Here is a 24,958-nt window from a genome sequence, read left to right as displayed (position 1 = left end):
TTTAATTTTGTCTTTAAAAAAGAATAACTAGAATGTTCTTTTGTAAAATCAGAACGTACTTGATTTTGTGTTGTATGAAAAACGTGAGTGAGTGATTTAATAGTTGTGTAGTATTTGTCCTTTATCTCAGAAGCATGCTATACTTTATTAAAAAGGTGCAACAGTAGTGTCTTTGCTCATAGCTCATCAATCTAAAGATTTGTCTTAATGTTGTTTGCTTATTTAGGCCTTTAGCTAGACTTTTTGGGCTTGAGTATTGTTTTGAGTAGTCTTGACATGTGTTTATCTTAAGGTCTGGAATATGGAAAATGATTCATTTTATAACATAGTATGACCATTGATTATTGTATGAATGTGTTTGATCACATTTTTCTTGAAGATGTAATAATCATTCTCTTGAATTATTGATACATGATTTTTTTTTTTTAGATTCTTTTATTATTGAGTATATACTTATTCATTTATGCAATTCATGTTCTTTAAATAAAACTCAAGTGCAATCATTAATAGATCATCATTTATAAAATTTAATCATTTATAAAATTTGTTGTCATTAAAACATATACAAAAAATATTTTTACCTCAACAACTATTATGTCATTAATGAGTAAGCCACATCATTAAAAGTGGAAGGGACCAACAAAATCTCAAAAGCAGTAAAACAGGTGGATCAAAAATCTAATTTTAAAAATAAAGGGTCTAAAAATTAATTTACAATTTCAAGAATGTAGTTGCCAATTTACAAAATTCAATAATTAATTTGACTACAATTACAATTTAAATGACCAATTTATCTATTCTTCTATATTAATTCTTTTTTCAAATTGACTAGTCTAATTCTATTCCAATGCCAAATTCACGAAAGAGAAAGATTAGTAAAATATAAATTTAATTACTCTTTTAGTTTCACTATATTTATCAATTTATGAAATCAATTTTTCTATTTTAAAATATGTCAATTTTAGTCGTTCATTCTGATTTTTTAATTAAAAAATAGTGATGTGACATAATATAAATAACGTAACATATGATACGATGACGTAAAATGACGAACACCAATGAAATTGTAATAAAACTCTTTAAAAATTTAATTTTCAATTTTGAAATTTTTCTATTTTTATAATTTAATCGATGACATATGAATAATTAATACATTTAAACGATTCTATATCATAAAATTATATATTATATTATTTAAAATATATAAAATTATTTTATTTTTAATTTAAAAATATATAAAAAACAATTATCGACTTTTAAAATAAAAAATAATTATATAAATCGGGAAAAACAGACGAACAAAAACTACAATTAAATATAAATTATACTAGAATACATTGAAGGCTGAAATTGAAAAGAGAACGATAGTTGGGGGATTAAATGAATTTTGCATATTATTAGGTCGTTTGGAAGAAAAGTGCGTAGCGTAGCAGAGAATGATTCCCAAATGTTGTTCCGTACAGCCAGTTCAATTTCAGAGCTTGAGTGGTCTCCGACAACTCGCCGAAACGAATCGTTTCAAGGCATTTCTGTATTCTCAATGGATTTGATTTAAAGATTGAATTAATTCATATAATATGTTAATGTTAGTCTCTACTCTTTACAGGTATGGTTGTTGGATCAGTTCGGAGTCCTTCACGATGGAAAACAACCTTATCCCGGCGCCATTTCAACATTAGAAAACATAGCAAAGACGGGTGGTAAAATGGTTATCATAAGTAACTCTTCAAGACGCTCATCGGTGACCATTGAAAAGGTTCAAACTCTTGGTTTTGATTCTTCTCTTTTTCTCGGAGCAATCACTAGTGGAGAACTTACTCATCAGTATTTACAAAGGTTATATTATATCTATACCACTCAAACTGTTTTCATAAACTATCTTGCAAAAACAAATTATGCATTTTCACTATGTATTTCAAACAGGAGAGATGATCCTTGGTTTGCATCATTGGGAAGATCTTGTATTCATTTCACCTGGAGTGGCAGGGGAGCAATTTCTCTTGAGGTGTGTGGAGCAGCAATGCATTTTAGCTTTAATTATGATATTCAATTGCTTCTTCCTTAAGGCTAAATATTTTTGTTGAAGGTATATGAGTAATAAGTTTCTATATTACGGCATACAAATAACTTGTTCTAGGGCTTGGACTTGAAAGTTGTGGAGAATGTTGAAGAAGCTGAGTTTGTTTTGGCTCATGGGACTGAAGCCTTGGGGGATGCCAATGGGAATGCACGTTCAATGAAACTTGAAGACCTTGAAAAGATATTAGAGCTTTGTGCTGCAAAAAGGATTCCAATGGTGGTAGCCAATCCAGATTATGTAACTGTTGAAGCAAGAGACTTGCGTGTGATGCCAGGTGAATTTGCTTTATCCTCTCCTTTCTCCTACGAACCAAATCCAAAAGCATAGCACGTAAATAGTAGCTATATGCTGTTTTTTCATCCGAAATTATAGTGTAAGTTTTCATCATTAATGGCATTGCTATCATCAGTACCATATGTTAAATGTTTAAGCATTGTACTTGTTTGTTGATTGTGTTCTTTCTTTTTCTTATATCCAGTTTCACCTTATATCATATTGTGTGTATTGTGTGTGCGCTTTAAACTTACTAGGTACTCTAGCAGCTAAATATGAAAAGCTTGGGGGTGAAGTGAAATGGATGGGAAAACCTGATGAGGTGATGAAACCATTTCTTTGTGATGTACATCCATTTTGATAATTGTTTTCTCTTGTGTGTAATACTGTACTCCATCATTTTAGTACCTAGGCTGCTTAGATTACATGCATATACAATGATACAAGTAGGATGTTCCCGATATTACAAATGTGCACATTGCAGTAAAAACATACAAAAGTAAATTCAGTTTTGAATTATCAAGTTAAACTAAGCTGTAACCAATAATCCCATTAAATGGATTTAAACAGTCTAAACTGTTTTCTTCATATTCCCAAATTCTACATCTTTACACCAAATGGTGTTTGATCAGTGGATTGTGACCCAGAAAAACTTTACCTGCAATATCATCTCTTCAAATAGATTGTGACCAAGAGAAACTTTACCTGCTACTACCTTTGTCTCATTATGTGTCACGTTTGGAATATTTACTTGTCTCATACTATTAGTCGTTTTAGATTATCAATTAAGCATTAATAACTTTTTTCTACCAATATATTATTATTTGTTGTTTCTCAACCCACCCAACAATTATTAATAAAGGTACTTAGTAAATGAACATAATTTTATTCTAGAAAGTAGTAAACTCCATTATTTTCTCAAGAAGTGTACATAACCTCAAACAACATTCAATATGAGACGGAAGGATTATATCAGCTTTTTGAGTTCTATAGTTGGGACTTTGTGTAGATGACTTTACCTAACTACCACCTTGGCTCGAGAATTAGTCTCACTGCCATGTCTATGAGTCTTCCTAATCAAAGACCAAATCCAACATAATTCTTTATCCATGACTTGAAATATTCCAGCTCATGGAAATATTTGTGAAAGTAAATATATGCTGCTAGTAAGTAGCAACATATTTATTTTACATATGATGACATGATTAATATCTTTGTGGATCTCTATATAACACCTTATGTTTCATTTTTTATGCACCCTTATTCCCATGTTCTTGAATATGTAACTATTGAGATTTGTCAGATAATATACAAGTCAGCGATGGCTATGGCTGGCACAGATGTTTCTGACTGTATTGCTGTGGGTGATTCTCTCCATCATGATATTAAGGGTGCTAATGCTGCTGGAATCCAATCAATTTTCATCACTGGAGGGATTCATGCAACTGAGCTTGGACTCCATGGTTTTGGAGAAGTAGCAGATTCATCTTCTGTGCAATCACTTGCAGCGAAATATGATGCTTTTCCATCCTATGTGTTGCCTGCATTCACATGGTAGAACAACACGGTGAATTCGAACCACTACAATTGTAGTTGTAATTTAATTTTCTTTTTAATTTTTGTATGATTTATTGGCCATGTATACAAACTGGAAACTATGTCTATGTAAAGATATTTGGAAACTGATAAGATAAGAAAGGCAGAGTACAGTGCAGGCACAGTGGAAATGATAATTCAAATAGTGGTTATTATTTATCATTTAATTTACATTTCATTTAATTGTTGTTTAACATTATGTTATGAGATAAAAGAAAATTTTCAATATTGTACTTAAGTCATGCGACTCTCCCATCATTTAATGGACTAGGTTTTTTAGTTGGGCCCTCCTCGTGGGCTTAAGTCATAACACATTGTTAATTCTATGCAAGTTTTCTGCAATTAATAGCAAATTTACTAAATCATCTCTAAAATTGCAGTAATAATAACGAGTTGTGTGATTTGTAGGTTATTGATCCTTTTTTTATTTATTTAAAAAAAGGGTAGTATGAAGATGTATGATAAACAAGTTACATATACTTGAAATATACAAATTACAAGCTAAATGTACCTATTTGGAATGTACAAGTTAAATGTACTTACTTGGATTTATAAGCTGAACATACCATCAATATTTGTATGTACGAAACAATACGACTGAATTTTGGCTTTCCATTTTGAACTGTATCTTTTAAAATTTAGTCTCTTTCTATTTCATTGGGTGTCTTCAAAAGTAAAAAATCTATACATGGCTTTCCTCGATTTTGTAATTATGTTGGATGTAAGCAACTAAAATGCAGAACCTTGTGATTTTGAACACTATTACAAACTTAATGAGAGATTTCAAAGTCTAACAAAGATGCAGTGGTCAAATTTTTTTATTTCAGGGTTCTGCCTCTCAACTAGCATAAGAATTGGGAACAAAATCTCCAAGCTTATTTACATGTATGTAATCTTAAATACTTTAAATTTATTTTCATGACATAATATGGCTTAAAGTTTAATTCCTTTAAACTTGCAAGTATGTGATATCTTTGTGGAATTTAAAATAGTGTTTGGTGTGTATCACAACACTTTTTAGTCATAAGAAGCTTGGGGGAGTAATGGCTACAAACACACCCAATTGGGAATAAATGGCTTTATTTAGGCTAATATGGTGTGTATCACACAATTATGATACATAGGAGATTAAACCTTTAATTTAAAAATTCACTTACATCTAATCTCCTTTTTATTCGGAGGCAAAGAAGTACGTTCCCATGTATGATTTTTTAAAAGAGATTGAAGTTCATAAGCTATTGCAAGTCTCCAATTGGAGTCTTTAATAGCTTCAGAATAAGAAGTGGATTATTTCAAAGTAGAAACAGTCATAGAAAAAATCTTGTGAGAAATCGATAAGTTGTCATAGCATGTGTATTTAGACAATGGATAAAGAGTACCTTGAATGGTGTTAGAAGAACAAAACTTATTATTGAAATTACCCTTTAACATATAGCAATGGAAATCTTAAAGATATGACAGAGGATAAGTAACTCTAGCACGTCTTCGAGGAGTGAAAAGATGTGCGTGACCTTCATTAGATGAAGTTGCAGAACCATCAAATTCTGAACCAATAACAAGAGTAGAAGAGCATTTCGAAGGGGAAAGGGAAGGGAAAACAATAGAATTATTGTGAAACTCATCAAAGTCAAAGTCATTACCAACTTGGATAGGATTTGGTCGCTGAGAACTTAAATTTACAATAGGATAAGGAAAGATAGACTAAAAAAAACCAGTGTCGCGAGAAAGAAAAACTTCTTTAGAAAACATATCAAACAATATACATAACCTTTAGTACCCGGTTTGTTTCCCAAGTAAACGCATTTGTGAGATCGTGAGTCAAATTTTTTTCTATTCGATTGCAAAGTAGTAGAAAAACATAGGCAACCAAAAACCTTCAAGTTGGAAATGTCAGGAGCAGTATCATGCAATATGTGATAAGGAGAAAAAAACTTAAAAAATTTAGATGGCAGTCTGTTAATAAGAAATACTGCATGAATTACGGCATAAGCCCAAAAAAGTGTGAGTAATTTTGCTTGAAATAAAAAGGCACGTGTCACATTCAAAATGTGTTGATGTTTACGTTGAAGCTCAACAATTCCATTTTGTTGAAGTGTCTCAACACAAGATGTTTGATGAACGATGTCATTGGTTTGATAAAAATCTTTTAATAGAAACTCACTATCATTGTCAGATCGAATGCATTTTACTTTCTTATTAAACTAAGTATGAATAAAGGATATGAAAGATTTAACAAGCATTGAATAAAAATAACATAATCATAAGTAAAATAAAATAGACCATTAATGTGATTGACATATTAATATCATTTAATTTAATAGATGAACATATATCTCTTTTTTGCAATAAATATGTTTATAGATAACAACTCTAATATTCTAATGTACCAAATGTTTATACAAACGCTGTATTTAAATTTTAATCAACTTATCAAAATAACTAAAATTTTAAACCAAAATTTTAAAAAGTCATGTTATGATGCATCAAAATGATAAAATATGATTTTGCATAAAAAAATGATAAAATATAATTGAATGTGAGTATAAAATTGATCTATGTTATCAATATAGAAGTATTAATTTATATTTTTAATTAATGCATGAATTTTTTTATCAAACTACATTTTACATGTTTCACAAGTATGAAAATTATTCCAAGCACATCGATCAACAATTCACATCATATAGCCACAAAAAGTGAATGTCTTGATTTATATTGCAAAATTCTAATCTGTTTATGGCAATTACAAAATGTTGGATAACAATAATAAGAAAATTAAACAATGAATCCCAGTTTTTGTTTTTGGTCTTGTAATAAGGAAAGTATAAGCAAAAAGAAACTGTAAATTATGGCAAAGGCATAATCACCAATGTCTAATTTTGTTCCAAGAAACTTTACAAAAAAGCTTTTGGTAACTGGTAGAGAAATAATGATAGAATCCAAATTTAAATTAAAATATTAAATACAAATTAAAGCATTTAATATTTTTCAAATGTTAAAAAATCTAACAATTTCCCTTTTTATCCATAAAAATGGCTTTTAATGAACAACAATAATAACATCATGAAAGGAAAGTACTGGCTGAAACTCATTGATTAACATTGATCCATCCACAATAAAGAAAAGAATTTAAAGGAAAAATAAAAGAGCTTAGGAAATGACAGAAAAAAAAAAAAAAAGAGTGAATAACAATATTTTATATTATATAGTATAATATTATATATACTCCTCCATAAAATAAAAAAGGAGAGAGAGAGAGAGAGAAAAAGATATGACAGTTTATGCAGGAGTTAGGGAGAGATAGTACAGATCTGTTTGACCAAAAGCCTTCACAACACAAACACAATACAAATCAGGTTCTTTTACTTCTTGATCTTGAAAACTCCAATTGCAACATCATCATCATCATGTTCATGTTCATTTCTCATAGTAATCAAAACAACACCACCCATTAACCCTTTTTTTCTCTCTCTTCAAAAAAAAAAATTGTTTTTGAAATTGAAAATTTCAGCTTGAAGAGAAAGAATAATGGATGGAGAAGGAGGAGCTCCGCCTGCTGACACCGTGATGTCGGATGCAGCACCGCCACCTCAGGCGGACCCACAGGTGGCGATGGGGATCGAGAATATTCCGGCAACCCTTAGCCACGGTGGTAGGTTTATCCAATATAACATATTCGGTAATATATTTGAAGTTACTGCGAAATACAAACCACCCATCATGCCAATCGGTAAAGGCGCTTACGGTATTGTTTGGTATGTTATACCCTTTTTCTCTTTTTCGATTTTCAAATCAAATTAACCCCAAAGTTTGCTTTTTTTATATGTTCTTCAATTTTAGTATCTATCTTTTATTAATAAAGATTGATTTTCTTTTTATTGGTTTGGAATGGAAAATGGATTTTGTTTTTGTTTTTGTTTATGATTTTGGGTTGTGTCAATAGCTCTGCTCACAATTCGGAGACAAATGAACATGTCGCCATCAAGAAGATTGCAAATGCATTTGACAACAAAATTGATGCCAAGAGGACCCTTCGTGAAATCAAGCTGCTTCGCCATATGGATCATGAAAACGTTAGTGAGTAATGATTTCTTTTTTGTTGTTGTGTGTGTGTTAATTGAATCTGCTTTGTTGTGTGATATATCTTTTCATTCTTGCTTGATATTCTTGTTTACTGGATCCTGATTTGTGTGTTTGAGTGCTTCAAATTCAATCAACCGTTTTGTTTATATGGTGGAGTTAGTAAATGTGTTCTAAGGAACATCCATTAACCCTTACATCTGTTTGTCGTTTGTTTTAGCTTTTGAAAGGTTTCAGATAGGATTCTAGTGGAAGCAAGATTAACTTCCTTTGGTGAAATATGCACCGGGAAATGTTTTTTTTTCTTGATTGCTTCTGCGGAAATCTGAAACAAACCCGTGATGGATTGTGCAAAAACATTGTAGGGGACATTAAGACCAAGATGCATGCTTTAGTTTTATATATCTTACGTACTTGATTGGTATTTACCGGAAGTAAAATTATTGGCGTTGACAATAAGTTGCCTGTCAATCTCAAACTTAACACAACAAAATTCTGTTCAAAAGGAAAATCAATGATGATCGTCTGTTTCTGTTCGTTATTCTTGCAATCAATGATGATCGTCTGTTTCTGTTCGTTATCCTTGCAATCAATGATGATCGTCTGTTTCTGTTACTTATCTACTTGTAAGGAATCTTGGTAAAGTTATTTTCCATTCCGACGCAGTCATAACATGTGTATTTTATTGATTTTACGTTTGACGTTAGATGCTTGTTAAGATACTCTACCTGCGTTACTTATTTGCCGCTTGTGTAGTGCTGGCTGGTAGACAGTGTTTTTCCGTACTTTCAGTTAAAAATATTGCATTTTCAGCAAGGTTGCTGCATTTTGTCTATTAGTTTTGATAACAAAAAGGGAAAAACACGTATTGACAATAATTTCTTTACGGTTTATACATGCTTTTATCCCCTACAAATATAGCAATTTTCTTTTTTGTCCCTGTAAGTCTTATTGTTTGGATTTCTTCCTACAAAGTCAGCGACCATTGATTTTGGTCCTTGACGTCAAGTGACCGTTTCAAATACCAAAACTAAATACTTCTTATTTGGCGTTTTGGTTTGCGTAATGTAATTATTGTGTAGGTGGTCGCAATCAGGGATATAGTGCCACCACCTCAGAGGGAGGTATTTAATGATGTTTACATTGCATATGAGCTAATGGACACTGACCTACACCAAATTATTCGATCAAATCAAGCACTATCCGAGGAGCACTGTCAGGTATATTTTTAAATATACCACCCCTATTAAATTATACTTATTTATTAATTGTGCACTTACACTATCACAAAATGTATATTCTGTAAAGCCTTTTTTTGTCTTTTGCAGTATTTTCTGTACCAAATCCTTCGTGGGTTGAAGTACATACATTCTGCAAATGTTCTGCATAGGGACTTAAAACCGAGCAACCTTCTCCTGAACGCCAACTGTGACTTAAAGATTTGTGATTTTGGACTGGCTCGTGTTACCTCTGAAACAGATTTTATGACTGAATATGTTGTTACAAGATGGTACCGTGCACCAGAGCTTCTGTTAAACTCTTCTGATTACACAGCAGCTATTGATGTATGGTCTGTTGGTTGTATTTTCATGGAACTGATGGATCGAAAGCCTTTGTTTCCTGGCAGAGATCATGTGCATCAGTTACGTCTACTCATGGAGGTAACTTCTTTACAATCTTAAAGCAAATTGAAATTCACTGCAGTATCATTTTGTAGTATAGTTCAGGTTAAGTTTCATTGTATTATGTCCATTCTTGAGCACCATCGTATTTTATTCCAAAGGATGATATTGATGCCAAAATCTGCGTTTGCTTTGTTGTCTTTTTTTTCTCCAAAAATAATGATAATATAATCTATGTAGTTCAACTTTGACAATTCATAACAGTGCATTGAAATAAAAAATATAACTGCAATGCTTCATATTTTACAGTTGATCGGTACCCCTTCGGAAGCTGATTTGGGGTTTCTGAATGAAAATGCTAAGAGATACATCAGGCAACTACCTCTTTACCGCCGCCAATCTTTCCAAGAAAAGTTTCCACATGTCCATCCCGAAGCTATAGATCTTGTTGAAAAAATGTTAACTTTTGATCCTAGACAAAGAATTACTGGTAAGTTTTCATTGCCCGAGGCTGTGTATTCATGGTTAAAGACATAATAATGTCCATATGCGTACTTCATAATTTTCATGCTTTTTCGTATCATTAGTGCTTATTAAAAGTCATCTATTTAATTCATCAATCATATGTTTTATCATTTGCACCTACAGACAACACTAAATGCTTTATTTGCTTTTGGGATGCCTGATTTATATCCTTCAGAAATCAGTTATTTATGATTTCATCTATTTTGATCATATTCTATTTCTATCAGTGTGCAACATTGCAAACCTATTGCTTTGCTAACCTTTGGCTAGAATCAGTTAGCAACTTTAGTTTAGTTTGGTTAGTCTTTGTACAGTTGCGCATCAGCTTAAAAGTTCACATTTTGATATGGCAAACTTATGAACTGCAGTCATCTTATCAATCCATCAATACCTATTGTTGATATATTCAACTGAAAATTTTGTTTAATCATTAACATGGTGATTTTTATTTGCTTGAAATCCATGCTTCGTTTTCCAAGTGAATAGAAATTAGGACGAACATTTTTTTTTCCTTTCTGGTGCACAAATAGGAATCATCATGAAATTGCTAATGTTGTCTAAGGTGTTAGCTCGGTGGTAAGAGTTTGACCTTGTAAGCTTTTACAAATGGAGTTTAAATTTCTTTATGAACAGTTGTAAAATATTCATTCGTGTCACTTAAAAAAATATTAATTTTTCGGTCCCCAATTTTTCTTTTTAAAAGAACCAATGTATATTTGGCACGTTTTGCTAAACAAATGACAAACAAGAATATTGAGAAGGGGGGAGGCGGGGTTGGTGTCTGTATTTATCTGTGTTATGTGTCATTTAAAAATATCTGAGGGAAGGTCTGTGCAATTTCCTTATTTATTCTCAATTATAATTGAGACATCACAACATGGTTGTTAAACATTGCCTCCTAATTGCACATTCAAGACCATAATGATTTTGTAATGTTCGATTGAGGAGTGTAATTTCCGATTGTTATAATTATCAAGTATAACAGTAGGTTCAACCCTTCCATAATACTAGTCTTATACATAGGCATTTTGTACGTGCGTTGAAATACTGAAATACATAAGTATGTTGATTCCTTCATTGGCATTGGTTTTGCAGTGGAAGATGCACTGGCACACCCATACTTAACATCTCTGCATGACATCAGTGATGAACCTGTGTGCATGACTCCCTTCAGCTTCGACTTTGAACAGCATGCATTGACGGAGGAACAGATGAAAGAATTGATATACAGAGAGGCTTTAGCATTTAACCCTGAGTATCAGCAGTAGTAGTGTATTAGTCATCGTTATTGGGTTTGAAACAAATGTGTTATGTCTGTTGTCCATAGGTCAAGAGATTTCTGTGTATATATAATCATCATATCTATCATCTGAAACCAGATGACCTTGGAATTTTATTGTTTTGTCAGATACATGATTGGTAGACTCTCAAACACAATCATAAGATACTTTGTATTCTGTATTGGCTTACTTGTTGCTTCAAAATATTCTACAATTCATTGGCTTCACCCAACTTCTGATAAAAACTTATTCTCATATATTATGTGCATTTATGGTTTTTTTTTTTCTGATTGAATTTCTTATTTTGTCTGTTAAAGGGTATTTGTTCTTCTAATATGATAAAAGAAAATTTGAACATATTTTTATCTGAACAATAAAAATCGGTTTAGCTAGTGAAGCAACAAAAGGATGGTGGTTGGTGGATCAATGAAGAAAAGGGAATAAATAGAAGAGAAAATATTATTTTTATTAAATTGTTTTTATTAAGAAATGGTGTATTCACTTTACTATTAATGTAAAGAGGAAAATATTGAATTGAAGGTTGTATAAGTAATATTAATTAAAGGGTATAATTGAAAAAAATAATTGTTACATTGTAAATTAAAAAAAATCATTTATTATGAGACAATTTATTTTTACAAATAGGTCTTTAGATTGTGGAATAGAAGGAGTAAGATTTAAGTAGGAAAGTTTGCAAGAAAGCAAAGAAAGATGAGGTTGCATATTGGGATTGGTAAAGCAGTTGTTCAACCATTCACACCATGCATGGTCATCCTCAATCACTAATTGGCTGATAATTCTTCCATAGTTTTTCTGACAGTTTTCTTTTTATAATAATGAATAGAATGTTGTTTTCAAAAAAAATATCCTTTATAAGACACAATAAAAGCACGAGGAGAAATTTTATAATAAATACACTTTAAAATTGTATTCCGTACATTTTAGTACTCATTTTGTAACTTAGTATTTAAATTTAGATGTGTATAATTATTGTTATTTAGGCCAGAGTTGTTACTCTATTTGTTACATTGACATAATGTTAAAACTTGGCAAAAAATGGTGCAACATTTGCTTTAGAGGAAGCTCAGAAATAGAACGCATAGAACCAAAGTTTGATCAATTTCTTTCTATCACTCGGTTTAATTTCTGTCAATTTGGTATTATATTCTCCATAACCAAACCTTGTTCTTGGTTAAGCCTACAGCTATCATGTAAAGGAGCTATTATTTCAGGCTGTGAGTAAGATTCAAAACCAAGGGGATTACACCACATGCACTTTATGACAAGAATAATGCAGTTCATATCCTCTTCATTCAAGTGTTAGTCAAACATGGAGCAATTGGTCAATTTTAAATCGTCTCTAACTCAAAATGGCCACCCCCCCTTCTCGCACAGATTAACCCAAAAGACAATAAACTTCTTGAAAGAGAACACAGAATATAACATAAATTACAAATCTGTAAAGAATACGTTGATCACAAAATTAAAGCTGACTGTAATTTACTATTTGCAGAAAACAATTTTATGATACAGAACCAAATATTCAACCACTATCAACTCTTGCTGCCCCAAAGAATTTTGAGAGGCGAACTGGACCACCACTATCTTCACTATCGGATCCAGAATCCTTGCTTTTTGACTTGTGCTTCTTTTCCTTCTTTGATCGCTTAGACCTGGACTTGGATCTTTTTGACACTCTCTCTTCTTCTTCACTACTGGAATAGTATGAGGATGATGAAGAGGAGCTAGATGGAGAAGATCTTCTTGAATGCTACAATGGAAGAGGTAATGAGATGTGTGTAGAAAATGATCCGAGACATAAACTTTAACCAATATTTCATGGTCCGTTACTCATGTTCATCCAACAATTAACAAAACCAAAGGCCAGGTAATGAATCAGTTTGCTACAACAATAAACAAAGAGTGTTCGCAAAATAATAAACAAACCTAGAGAAGCTAGAGTTATATGTTGATTACTTCCAACATAAATTGAAGGCTGTAAACAATGACTTCAGATAGACACTTACAAGTTAATATTAAGGCAAAGCCATTGATGTAAAGCAAATGGTTGAAAAAAGGGAATGATGATCAGACAGAAAACCTACTTTAAATCAATTTAGAACTTAAAAAAAAAAATCTAAAACTTTGAAGGAAAGGGAAGCAGTACTGTTTATTTTGATTACTTTCAACCAAAATAATCATTTTCTTTAAAAACCCCATTTCTTCCAGACATGAAAGGGGTAAGCTCTGTATAACTCATTCTTTCAACCAAAATAATCATTTTCATCAAAACCTCCATATCTTCCATACCTCAATGCAACAAATGTTATTGAAAAGGGTAAATTCTGTAAATGTATTAAAAAGGGGGTAAATCTATACCCCCTTGATATTTCAGCCATTTGCAATGTTCATTTAGAAATTTTATCTCGTAACACAGCATAAACCCCACCAAGTTTAGGTTAATGAAAAATGTTACAATTCTGTTACTTTTAATGTCCCATAAGTCATGTGAGAAGCATTAGAAAAGAAAGACTCAATAACTTGTGAAGCGAGTTGGCTTGATCCACTGCTTATAGTCCTAGTTATGGGACATTAAAACTTAAAAACTTGGCAAGGGAGGTAAACTCCAATTAATTACAATACCCAATCCAGTAACAGCAGCAACAAGTTTAGAGGGCCGGAAATTAACAGAGAGATCTATTACTAATTGGCTTATCATGTGGAGGTCTAAATATGCCAAGTAAGAAACTCAGGAGGAGGAAGACAACAGTTTTTTTCCCCATTCTGTCTTTGCCTCAAGGCAGATTTTCAGGCTGATGGTATTGATGGGTTCCTCCTAGACCTGGTAGATATAAAAAGGGACTAATTCCGTGAGGGTATTGATGGGTTCCTAGACCTGGTAGATACAAAAAGGGACCTGATAAGGGCCTAACGATCTACTTATGTGGGCTGATTCCCCCTTTAGAAGAGGGATTAACTTTGAAACAAAAATGAGAAGGAAAGTTACTTAGACGAGAGATAAAGCAGATCTACCATATAGGTAATTTCAAAGGGTAAGAAGGGGGTTATATGTTCTTCATTTATTTTTTCCATGCATAGCTTGGGGCCATAGGCATTTACCTTGGTGGGAGCATTTGTTCTTAATGTATTTTCTTCCATTTACTTGTCGATAATATAGTCTCCCTTTGTTATATAGGAACTATTCCTGTCATTTCTGGAATATAAAATAAAATTCTTTGAATGAAAAGCTTGAAAACCACTAAAAATTAGAGTTATATCTAATGTGCACTATAAAAGCTTAAAAAAAGACACATTGAAAATTCAAAACAAAAGACACACAAGACCAGACAAGATTTTCAATATCAATGCAAACAATTTAAACCAACACTAAAAACAGTCCAATACTATGGTGGCTGAAAACTAAAAGGAAAGTTAGCCAGTGGTGTCATAGTTGCATGATAGTTGAAGGGACAATTACAATAGTATTTTATTTTAAATGAAACATTTTGGTTCTCCAGCAAAAACACACCTTTCGTTTTTTGCTGCTGTGCTTCTTTGAAATTTTGTCCCTCTTATCTGTGTAGTAAGAATATGCAACTCATCATTTGAAACTGGGTACGGGAAAAGGCGCTAGAAAAACACAACAGGTTTCTACAACTTCACCACACATACCTTTTGAATGTTTAGACTTACTACTTGAGTGATTTCTTCCCTGGGAAAGTTTGCGAGCCCTTTCAGCATCTAGTTGAGCCCTGTACTCCCTCATCATCCTATCTGCATCTGCTTCCAGCTCCCCCTTTTTCAGTTCTTCTTCCTAGTAAATAAAATACAAATCTAGTCAAACATATTCTGTAATATATTTAAGAAACACAAATTAAATAACAGTGTTAATGCCCTAAAAGTTAACACATAAAATAGCATATATTAAGATATAGGAAAATGTGTACATATAAAAATCCAATGGACAATAAGTGGGAAAAAAAGCCTTAGTGATAAGATAAAAAGTATTAAAAAATTGCTAAAAAATAATATAAAATATTTCTTAGGTATATCAATATCAATCAATTGGAATCATTTAATATTTAGATTTCAGTGTACTTGAAAAACTTTACAATTGTAAAAAATTTAATTATATTAATAAATGAATTTATCCATGCAATGCAGAAACTAAACTGGAAAAAAGTCAAAAATAACTTTCGTAATAAAAAAACAAAAAATAAATATTGATTAAAGGGATACACAAATAACCATTTAAATGACTTGAATGTGTGAAAAATTTAAGACTATATTTGTCACTAAGTTGGAAACAGAAAGTAAATAAGAGGATATAAAGTTGAAATAAAAAAAAATAATTCATTTAACTTTTTCTTGTTTTCTCACTAATAATATTTGGTTAGTATTATGCATTTTTTAATTTATATTGATAAAAATGTAACTGCTCAAATGAATTAACTAATATTAAAATTTTAAATGTGTGTACAGCTAAAGCCATGCAATAAAAAGGTTCGGCTGTGACTGATAAAAGAGACAAGCTAACGAAGTGCAATTTATGCAATCAAAATATCAAATTATCCAAATTTTCAGTAATTAAGTAGTATGAATAAACAAGTAGAAATGCTATTGATCTATCCCTTACGTTAGCATTTGAAGTTGACTCTTATGGCGGGAAGGATAAAAAATAAAACTCCAAAGATGAAATTTTCACAAAAGAATCTTTCAAATAATAAGTGGGGTTGAGGGTTGGGGCAGGTAAATCTACCTTTCAACAGGCCCTTAATTTTTAAAAACCAAATTTGAATATCATTACTCATTCAACAATAACTAGTTGTAAGCACCACACATGCACACACAGATCAAGAGAGGTTCAAATTCTATTTCAAACAGAGGCCAAGAACAAGTTTGAAAATGAGAGGTAGAAGGCATTTGTGTCAGAAGAGTTAAGAGAGGTTGAGGCAAAGGAGTTAAGGGATTTTTGGTCTCTTAGGGTATGCTAGTGAGTTGGTTTTTGGAGGGCTAAGTATATTGACATATATTTGAGATTTAAAAAAATAAATAAAAGGAATTACATGAAAGATTATCATATAATATTTCAAACACCCTTTTAATTGATTTTATAAAATTTTTAAAATTTCTTTTGTTTAGAAATGGAAATAATCCCTCCCCTCCCTTTTCCTCCAAAACCCAAATCCCAAACTTAAAAATGGTGCAATCCTGCAAGTAAACTGCGACCTTGACAACCATGTTGCAAAACCCTATTTTAGTCCCTAAAAGATTTACTTGTCAATTTTTGTCTCGTTTTGAAATTTTCATGTTTTAAAATATGACCTGGCAATGCTAGAAAATAAAACAAGTAAACTTGGAGGGGAGAGAAGATGTATTTATAAACATAGGGGTACTGACTAAATATAACTTTACATTGTATGTCCCCTTGTTCGAACAAGACACCAAACTTCAGACACAATAACAAGGTGCCCAAGGATGTATGTTGTATATACACACATGGATATTAAAAAACGATGATATAATTCATGTGCAACATAAACTAACAACAACCTGGAAGGAAATAAGAAAAAATCTATAGGCTATGTAGCTCAGACAAGAATGAGTAATAACATAATTAATGGGTGGATTTTCAACAAAGTAAGGTAGCCAGCCCAATTGTGTAGTAGCTAAGAGAATCAAATGTCTATTATTGTTGTAAACTAAAACCATGTCTCCCCTTAATATAAAAAGGAAAATATATTTCCATCTTACTTATAAGAGTAAATACGTGAGCTCTGTGAAAAGATTACCTTTTGTTTCTTCTTGTACTCTTCCCATGTAATTGTGTGAGAGGTTTTAAGGCTAGCCAAACGAGCGGCATGCCACTCTGGTGAATGAAATGAACCATCCACCTGCGACAGTCCTCATCAATAACGGTCCAGGAAAAGAAAGCGATCCAACATTCGAGCATTATAAAGCTAAACAATCCTATAATACAATATATACATGCATACAGTAAGACGGAATAACTAATACTTATACCACGGTGACAATCATTTCCTCCAAACCAAATATATATATACCTCATTTATGAAATTCTCCACTAGACCATGTAAACCCAAAGTCCAAAAGAAAATCCAGAATAGTTACATAACAATTCTTGTACAAAAGAATATCAATGCTTATCAATTTTCAATTCATTTTATCATTGAAATTTGACAACTAAAAGCAGATGTAAAAGCAGCAAGTTGAAATTCAAGCTCGTCCGCTGCACAAGTTAATTTTTCCGAAGTGAACTTGATGATTATCGCTTTAAGGTTTTTTTCAAGTTATCATCTATACTTTGTACAAAAAATAATTCTTAAATCCCTAACAATATTAAGGACATGCCAAACGCGGTCTAATAAGAGTATAAAACCAAACACAAACTCATATAATAGCAATTAGGAATTGGAATTAGGAAATAGCCGAAGATCGATGAGCGTAAGGAACAATAACGTGAAAAATGAATAAAATTGGAAGAAGTTAGTGAATTAATATTGGAAGGGTACAAACCATGCCATCTTCAACCTCGTCGGGGCCGGCGGAGGCACCACCGAGCCTGGCTCTCTGCATAGCTTTGTAGGCTTGATTTTTTCCCATTGCAGATAGATCGATGGATTGCTCTGTGGATTATATGATCATGCACCACACTCCAAAGAGTTGAACCCTGATTTGATTGAAATTGAAATTGAAATTGAAATTATTGTTTAGGGATTTGATTTTCCCAATCGCGCATTGCAGTGTGCGTGCGAGGTAGCTGGCTCTTGTTCTGTTTCGTTATCAGTTTCGTTCAGAAAACACGATCTATGTGTTGTCTGGGCCTTCATTTATCGCTCGTATCCGATGCACCTCTTTCTATATGGGCCTATGCCTTTTCTCGGCCCATTTTTCTTACAACCTCCCCTCTCTTTTTCTCGGAAAAAAATTATTACTTTGAAAAATAGATTAATTTAGTGTAAAAATATTTTACACCTAAAAGAATTTCAATTAAACTCTTAAAAAATGAATTATTATTATTATTATTATTATTATTATTATTATTGATATAAAAATTAGAATTTTTTCCGTAAAAAATAAAATAAATATCAGAAGTTTATAAGTTTACATATCCTTCTTCTTCTTTTTTTTATGTGAAGTTTACATATCCTTGTAACATAATTAGCTATGTCATCTTTACAAAATGGCATTATCCTTTTTTCATTCTAAAAAGATTTTTCAAAAGTTTAAGCACCAACAAAAATGATAATAAGAAGAGTAGTGTAAGATAGAGATGTTAAATAGTTCGGTTTAGTGTGACCTGTTTTTGTTTGATCATATAAATAGGTCTTACCACAACTTACTTGTTTATTATTAAATTTATTGAATTGTAAATTTCAAACGGACCTAAAAAGAAGAGCTATGTAAGTCAATGAGTCGCTCTTAGCTGTATAATTTTTTTTTTTTTTTATTTACTTACTCGTTTCACTTTTTTATATCGCTTTGATATATTAATTTTTCATAGTTACTTATTTGATGAGATATGATTGGATGCATGTATAATTTTTTACATTAATGTTGAATATCTATTAAACTCGTGTTTTATTCATTCAGTTAAATAAAATTGATAATTTATAATTTATAAAGTTTAATATTTAAAAAATAATTAGTTAAATTTATTATTTTTTATTAAGTTTACATATTTAAATATAATTTTAAACTAAATAATAATTTCTAAAGCTTTCAATAATACTATTTTTTTTCAAAAATCATATAGATATTGAAAAACTTGACCAACCCAACCCAATTCTTATTATGGGTTTGTTGAGGTGGCAAAAAAATCCAAATATTTTTAGAGTTGCTTTTAAATACTTTTTTTATTAAAACTTAAATTAACTAATCTAAAAATATATTTTAGAAGTTTTTTAAAAGATAAAAAAATAAAATAAAATAAACATCCTTATTTTATATAGTCTATCTATACTAATATATGGAGTAATAGATCAATCCATTAAGTTGTAGGAAACATTGTACTAATGGACACCTCGAACATAGTATATAAAGAAAACATTCTCCCCCACAAAAGTAAAAAATAAAATAAAAAAGATTGTACTACTTTAATCTTAAATATAAAAAAATAATATAAAGAAATTGATATATTCAATTTAAAATACATTAATTTTCTTCAATTTTGTTTGACATACTAAGTTGTAACACTTTTCTACTTGAGGTGGGGCCGTGGGGTCTCATTACAAAACACAACAAAACTCATGCTGCTGTCTTATCTGCTGCATTGCAGTGCTAAATTTTGTTTACAGATACCAATGGAGCATCTGGACATAGACACTCTAAATTTGATGTGGTCACACATGCAAACACTTTCAAAATTTGTCACCATTTGGCCAAATCTTATTGGGAAATAATTGGAGACCAAAAATGGGCTTGTGAGATGAGGGTAACACCGCACACAAAATAACCGCGGGGTTATAATTAAAATCCTTCAACTATTCAGTACAAACTCGCAAATAACAATACCGTAACCATGATGATCCCAGACAAGATTCAAACCTTTGGCAATAACAATCAACTCAAAATCAATAATCCCTGTGTTTTTAAATATGAATTTTTATTGTAAATTTTATATTAATTAAAAAAATTAATAATGTAATTAATTTGTTGATTTTATATAAAAAAAATGATGGCAATGGGTAGGGTACTATAGTACCCGTCCCCATACCCAAGATTTAAAAAAAATACTCATATCCATATCCTCTTAAGTATTAACTTTAATCTGTATCTTTATTTTTTGGGTACCTAGTACCCGTACCCATTCTCATTATCCATGTTTTAACTAAAAAAATCGATAAATAAATAATATTGTTGAAATTAAATTTAAAAGTTATCAAATATTTTAAATCCAATCATAAAATATTATAAACTAAAATATTTTATAAGTCAAAACATTTCAAATGAACACTCGTTACAATACATATTTAAATATCCATAATAACATTTTATGAAATTGCAAGTCATATGACAATATTATTTGAGATAATTGATACAAAGTTGCAAGTATAATTATAAAGTCACGATTAATAAGACATAATTATTAGTTATAAAATCACAATCATTTACCTATTTATCATAATCAAATTCTTAAAAAGTTTGCAAATGTTTATCTTTCAATTATAAATATTGTAGTGGTTCAATGATATTAATAGATGTTAAAATATAAAAGAAAACAATTAATTGCGAGTGCGGGGTGGGGTGAATATTATAATACTCTGTATCCCTACCCGCCTATTTTTACGGGTAATTACTTATCTCCATGTCCATACCCATACTCATTATGCGAGTTTTTACCCTACCCATTGTGGATTTTTTTTGCGGGTACTCACTGGGTCTGAGTCTAATTGTCATCCATAAGAAAAATGTCTTTTATGTATTGTTGTATTTAATAATAATTTTTTTATATATTTTAAGATTAACTAGTAATATTAATTAGGGTTATGCTTAGAAAAAAATAATAAATGAATCTAAGAAATTGAAAATGGTCTTATATTTATAGACAAATTTTTTATGTCAATTGGTACTTATAATTAGAGACAAAAATATTATTTATATAATGAATCTATATAACTATGTAAAGTCACCGATTTTATAACCACTTAATTTGTTCATACATATTTCAAAAGTCTTTAAACTTTTAATAATGTTAGACTCTAAAAATACTAGTCATAAAATGATTTGGTAGTTTGAGCGAACTAAAACGACAAATATGCATAAATTCAATTCTCCTCTCTAACAACAACTAATTACTTGTTCATTACAAAAGAAAAAAAAAATGAGACTCTAATATAAATCACCGTTGCATCTAGTGTCGGGTCCTAAATTCAATTCTCACATTGCCATTGTTCTAGTATATCAAAATGTCATGCATTGCTTGGTATTGAGGTTAATTGTTGTTTATAAATATTTATGGTCTTTAATCCACTTATGAGTCTTTTCAAAAAAGACAAGAGTCTCACACATGATATATTCTTTAGCCTCCACGAGACTATCATTCCAATACAATAAAAAAGTCTCACGTTGTTTGAGAATTTTTTTTTGATAAAATTAACTTATAGTTTATTGTTGATAATTGTTAAACTAATTTAAGTATTTGATAAAATTAGTAGTTCGATTAGATTAGCTTAAAATGTAAAATGATATTTTTAATTAAAAATAAATTTCATTACGTAATGTGTAAAATATTTTAAAAGTAGTAATTTAAATTTTATTTTTTATTAATTTAAAATTTATCAAACCGATATATTATTTATTTATTTATCTAGTTTATTTATTTTAATTTAAATAAATGAATTATTTACTTTAAATTATTATTAATTAAGTTATTTAATATTATTTATAAATAATTTATTTATTTAAATTATTTGAAAATTATTTCTTTTAGATTATAAAAAGTAAATTATAAAAGGTAAAAAATGATTTTAGTTACAATGGTAAGGGTAGAATTGGAAGAAAATAATAATAATAAGCTATAAGTATAAGTTCATAAGCAATTTTAGTTGACTTATAAAAAAACTATAACCTATAAGCTTATAAACGATTGATACCAAACAAAGCTTATAAGCTATAATGACTTTTTATCAAATAGAGTGTGAGTCTAGAACCTTGACATCGTGTAACATGACTTTGATGTCATATTAAATGGGATTGAATCTCACTATTAAAAATGAGCTTAAAAAACGATGAGCCCAAACATATCTATACATCTATTAGTAGGGGAGTGTTGGCAATGTGAGACTTCAATACTAAAATATTATTCAACGTTATTACCATATATGAAGTTCAGGATCTTCGACGTCGTTTGTGAGAATAAACTTTATCTACTTCTTCACATTTTCGTTCTCTCTGTTCACCTCGGATGGTCGAACCTAATTCAAAGTGTGGTAATGCTCTGAAGAAAAGAACCTCAACTCAAATTCTTCGATCACGAATTAATTGACTAGAAGATGTAGCTCATTAGTCAATCCTTTCTCTAGTACAAAAGTCGCCAAATCATAAAGAAATTTTGATGAATGTTGCGGAAAAATTGTCAACAACAACGGTCTGTTAGGTAAACAACATTTGAGAAAATGGGCGAGGACCATTGGGGAAGTTTTCCGAGTACAAAATCTTAAGCATCACTAGAAAGTGCATCATAAGTGGGTGCACAAATACCAAATTCAAATAAGAAATCTATTTCCCCCAACAGTTAAAAGAAAGGCCAAGAATGACAAAACCAAATATTGCAAATTCCACCGTAGTAGCGACCATAACACAAAAGGCTATGTGTTGCTCAAATACGTCATTGAACAACATATATGGAAAAGAATGTTAAGGAAATTCACAAAAGGCAACAATTGTAGAGTCAAAGATAGAAAGGTCTTAAAATATCTCTCTCAATCGAAGCAGACAATAGAAATAACTAAAACTGATTTGGATGCATGGAAAAATAATTGAGAAATAGGATTTGACAAAAATTATCCTATAACGACGACAGTCACTGGCGGTTTCTTGGATTCGTAGGGACATATTTCAGCCTATGAAGAAGAGAATTTCTTAAGTTTTTGGGAGTACTTCTCTTCAACCATAGTGGCATTCGATGCATTTTTAAATTTGAAGAAAACTAGCATAAATTTTGTAAAGATGAAACTCATCGAGTTGATGTTGATAGGGTTAAAGATGATCGACCCCATATTCAAAAGGTACCCGAAAGGGTGCCTATAGTTTTTAATGACATAGATGGCAAATGGAGTCCCAAACCATCACATCTCGTTGCTAATCTGGGCATGTATGACAAACTTTGATGTTAGAAGAGTTCTATTCGATTAATGGAGCTTTTGTGACATTATGTATACATTTATGTTCAAGACAGTTTGTTCAAGACACTGCAATTCTCATAAAAGAATATGGCACTACATGCAAGATCTAACATCCAAGGCCTCAACAACTCCACTAGCCACCTTTGGGGCATGTCAAAATTCTAGTAACATTTAGCGACAAAGAGATCCCATCAACAAATAGGGGTGGTCAAAGAACTGTTTGAAAATTGAACCAAACTGGTTTTCAATTTAAAAAAACTGATCCGAACTGGTTTTCAGTTTAAAAAACCAAACCGAACTGGTTTATTATTTTGAATCGAACCAAACGGTTTAACTTAGTTTTCTTTGTTTATATAGGTCAAATTTTACATAATTACCCCTAATTACTTATAAAAAAAAAATTCGGTTCAAGTTTTTTGAAATAAAAATCGATTATGTTCAATTTTTTCGAACTAAAAACCGGTTCGGCTCAATTCTAGTTTTAAAAAATCAGTTCGAAAATAGTTCGGTTCTCAATTTTTATAAATTAGTTCAGTTCAAAAACAGTTCAGTTGGTTCAGTTGAACACCCCTAACAAAGACTCGCGCTTAGTGACGTTTACACAATGAAGTGCACCATATTTTTTAAAATCTTGCATAACTAGTGTCGACATGACTCGGATAGACATGATACTGTCAAGTTTACGAAACAAAAGCCACATCCACTTCACACATCAAGTGAGCATGCTGTACAAGTTTTCACCTTGGCCACTCAAGTTAAAGACTTTAGGGTAACTGTTGAAGAGTGGACTTCGTCCCAACAGCGGTGCACTACCTTGGCCACTCATACACGTGCATTACAAACTCAAGATCCGTTGATAATCATTCTGATTAATATCCCACCGCGATCATCAAATTATGTCACAATGGCTTAACTACCTCAATAGTTATCCCTCTCATCGGCCATCCTTTACCTCAATAGTTAAACATTCATTCTTTACCTTTTACTTTTTTTTCAATTCTCACTAACTTTACACCAGAGTGCTTATATATACATCCCATACAAAATTAGTTTGCCATGCTTAACCACTAGATTTAAAATCCCCTACAAATGTAGATGACTTTAGTAAAATGGTAGGACATGCAATGAAAGTAATATTTGAATTTGGATCCGTGAGAAATGAGCGTGACCACAAACATGAGCATGAGGACAAATAAAAGATCACAACTTTTCAGAGAGATTAGATTAGACTGTAGTAATAGTAAAGGGTGAGAAAGCAACAGCTAGCTCGGTAGCAATAGCATGGCTACTACGCTACAAAACTTTTTCACCTCCTCTCTCCCTCCCTCATAGTCACTACTGTCACACTCACATTCCAAATTTCACACATCATGAAATGAGATCACAATCTTCGTTCTACTTTCTCAAGTCCTCACTAATAACCAGTTCTACCATTCCATTACCTAGCCTAGCTACCAGCTTTCCCAAAACAAACAAATAATAATTAAAAACAACAAATTAACACACACGCATACTTATTACTTTCTACTTCCCACCATTCATTATCACTAACAGCATTTATCACCATGCACACAATCATCTTAACCATACTCCTCCTTTTTTTCTCACCACCTGTTTCTTCCTCCAACCACCACC

At 31.2% G+C, this 24,958-nt stretch overlaps 3 protein-coding genes across 3 annotated transcripts; 2 read left to right on the top strand and 1 right to left on the bottom strand.

Moving 5' to 3' along the window:
- The first annotated feature begins 1,349 nt into the window (after positions 1 to 1,349).
- LOC101506115 (uncharacterized) lies at positions 1,350 to 4,116 on the top strand. Its single transcript, XM_004505088.3, has 6 exons — positions 1,350 to 1,523; positions 1,607 to 1,836; positions 1,924 to 2,005; positions 2,138 to 2,354; positions 2,611 to 2,675; positions 3,657 to 4,116. Exons 1-6 carry the CDS (start codon positions 1,437 to 1,439, stop codon positions 3,909 to 3,911), a joined length of 936 nt encoding a protein of 311 aa, XP_004505145.1. The 5' UTR covers positions 1,350 to 1,436; the 3' UTR covers positions 3,912 to 4,116.
- A 3,033-nt stretch (positions 4,117 to 7,149) lies between these two features.
- MAPK8 (mitogen-activated protein kinase MAPK8) lies at positions 7,150 to 11,683 on the top strand. The gene is made up of 7 exons (XM_004505084.3): positions 7,150 to 7,305; positions 7,461 to 7,704; positions 7,893 to 8,022; positions 9,112 to 9,249; positions 9,358 to 9,690; positions 9,961 to 10,141; positions 11,272 to 11,683. Exons 2-7 carry the CDS (start codon positions 7,478 to 7,480, stop codon positions 11,442 to 11,444), a joined length of 1,182 nt encoding a protein of 393 aa, XP_004505141.1. The 5' UTR covers positions 7,150 to 7,305; positions 7,461 to 7,477; the 3' UTR covers positions 11,445 to 11,683.
- A 1,169-nt stretch (positions 11,684 to 12,852) lies between these two features.
- LOC101505574 (uncharacterized) lies at positions 12,853 to 18,284 on the bottom strand. The gene is made up of 5 exons (XM_004505085.4): positions 17,994 to 18,284; positions 17,249 to 17,350; positions 15,129 to 15,270; positions 14,986 to 15,032; positions 12,853 to 13,227 (listed from the first exon to the last, which is right to left on the bottom strand). The coding sequence occupies exons 1-5, from the start codon at positions 18,078 to 18,080 to the stop codon at positions 13,000 to 13,002; spliced, it is 606 nt and encodes a 201-aa protein (XP_004505142.1). The 5' UTR covers positions 18,081 to 18,284; the 3' UTR covers positions 12,853 to 12,999.
- Between the last annotated feature and the right edge of the window lie 6,674 nt (positions 18,285 to 24,958).

This window comes from Cicer arietinum, chromosome 6 (assembly GCF_000331145.2).
Source record: "Cicer arietinum cultivar CDC Frontier isolate Library 1 chromosome 6, Cicar.CDCFrontier_v2.0, whole genome shotgun sequence".
NCBI classification, from domain to species: domain Eukaryota; kingdom Viridiplantae; phylum Streptophyta; class Magnoliopsida; order Fabales; family Fabaceae; genus Cicer; species Cicer arietinum.
The sequence above is the reverse complement of the archived record's forward strand: the minus strand, read 5'-3'. Positions and strand labels throughout refer to the sequence as shown.

What these genes read in the sequence shown, in the direction of transcription:
- LOC101506115 (XM_004505088.3), top strand. Translation starts at nt 1,437, where the DNA reads ATGATTCCCAAATGTTGTTCCGTACAGCCAGTTCAATTTCAGAGCTTG. An exon ending in GGGGAGCAATTTCTCTTGAG is followed by an intron (nt 2,006 to 2,137) that starts GTGTGTGGAGCA and finishes AACTTGTTCTAG; the next exon opens with GGCTTGGACTTGAAAGTTGT. An exon ending in GGATGGGAAAACCTGATGAG is followed by an intron (nt 2,676 to 3,656) that starts GTGATGAAACCA and finishes GAGATTTGTCAG; the next exon opens with ATAATATACAAGTCAGCGAT.
- MAPK8 (XM_004505084.3), top strand. Translation starts at nt 7,478, where the DNA reads ATGGATGGAGAAGGAGGAGCTCCGCCTGCTGACACCGTGATGTCGGAT. An exon ending in GGCGCTTACGGTATTGTTTG is followed by an intron (nt 7,705 to 7,892) that starts GTATGTTATACC and finishes TTGTGTCAATAG; the next exon opens with CTCTGCTCACAATTCGGAGA. An exon ending in GCCATATGGATCATGAAAAC is followed by an intron (nt 8,023 to 9,111) that starts GTTAGTGAGTAA and finishes ATTATTGTGTAG; the next exon opens with GTGGTCGCAATCAGGGATAT.
- LOC101505574 (XM_004505085.4), bottom strand. Translation starts at nt 18,080, where the DNA reads ATGGGAAAAAATCAAGCCTACAAAGCTATGCAGAGAGCCAGGCTCGGT. An exon ending in AGTACAAGAAGAAACAAAAG is followed by an intron (nt 15,271 to 17,248) that starts GTAATCTTTTCA and finishes TTTATTTACTAG; the next exon opens with GAAGAAGAACTGAAAAAGGG. An exon ending in ACAGCAGCAAAAAACGAAAG is followed by an intron (nt 13,228 to 14,985) that starts GTGTGTTTTTGC and finishes CTTCCATTGTAG; the next exon opens with CATTCAAGAAGATCTTCTCC.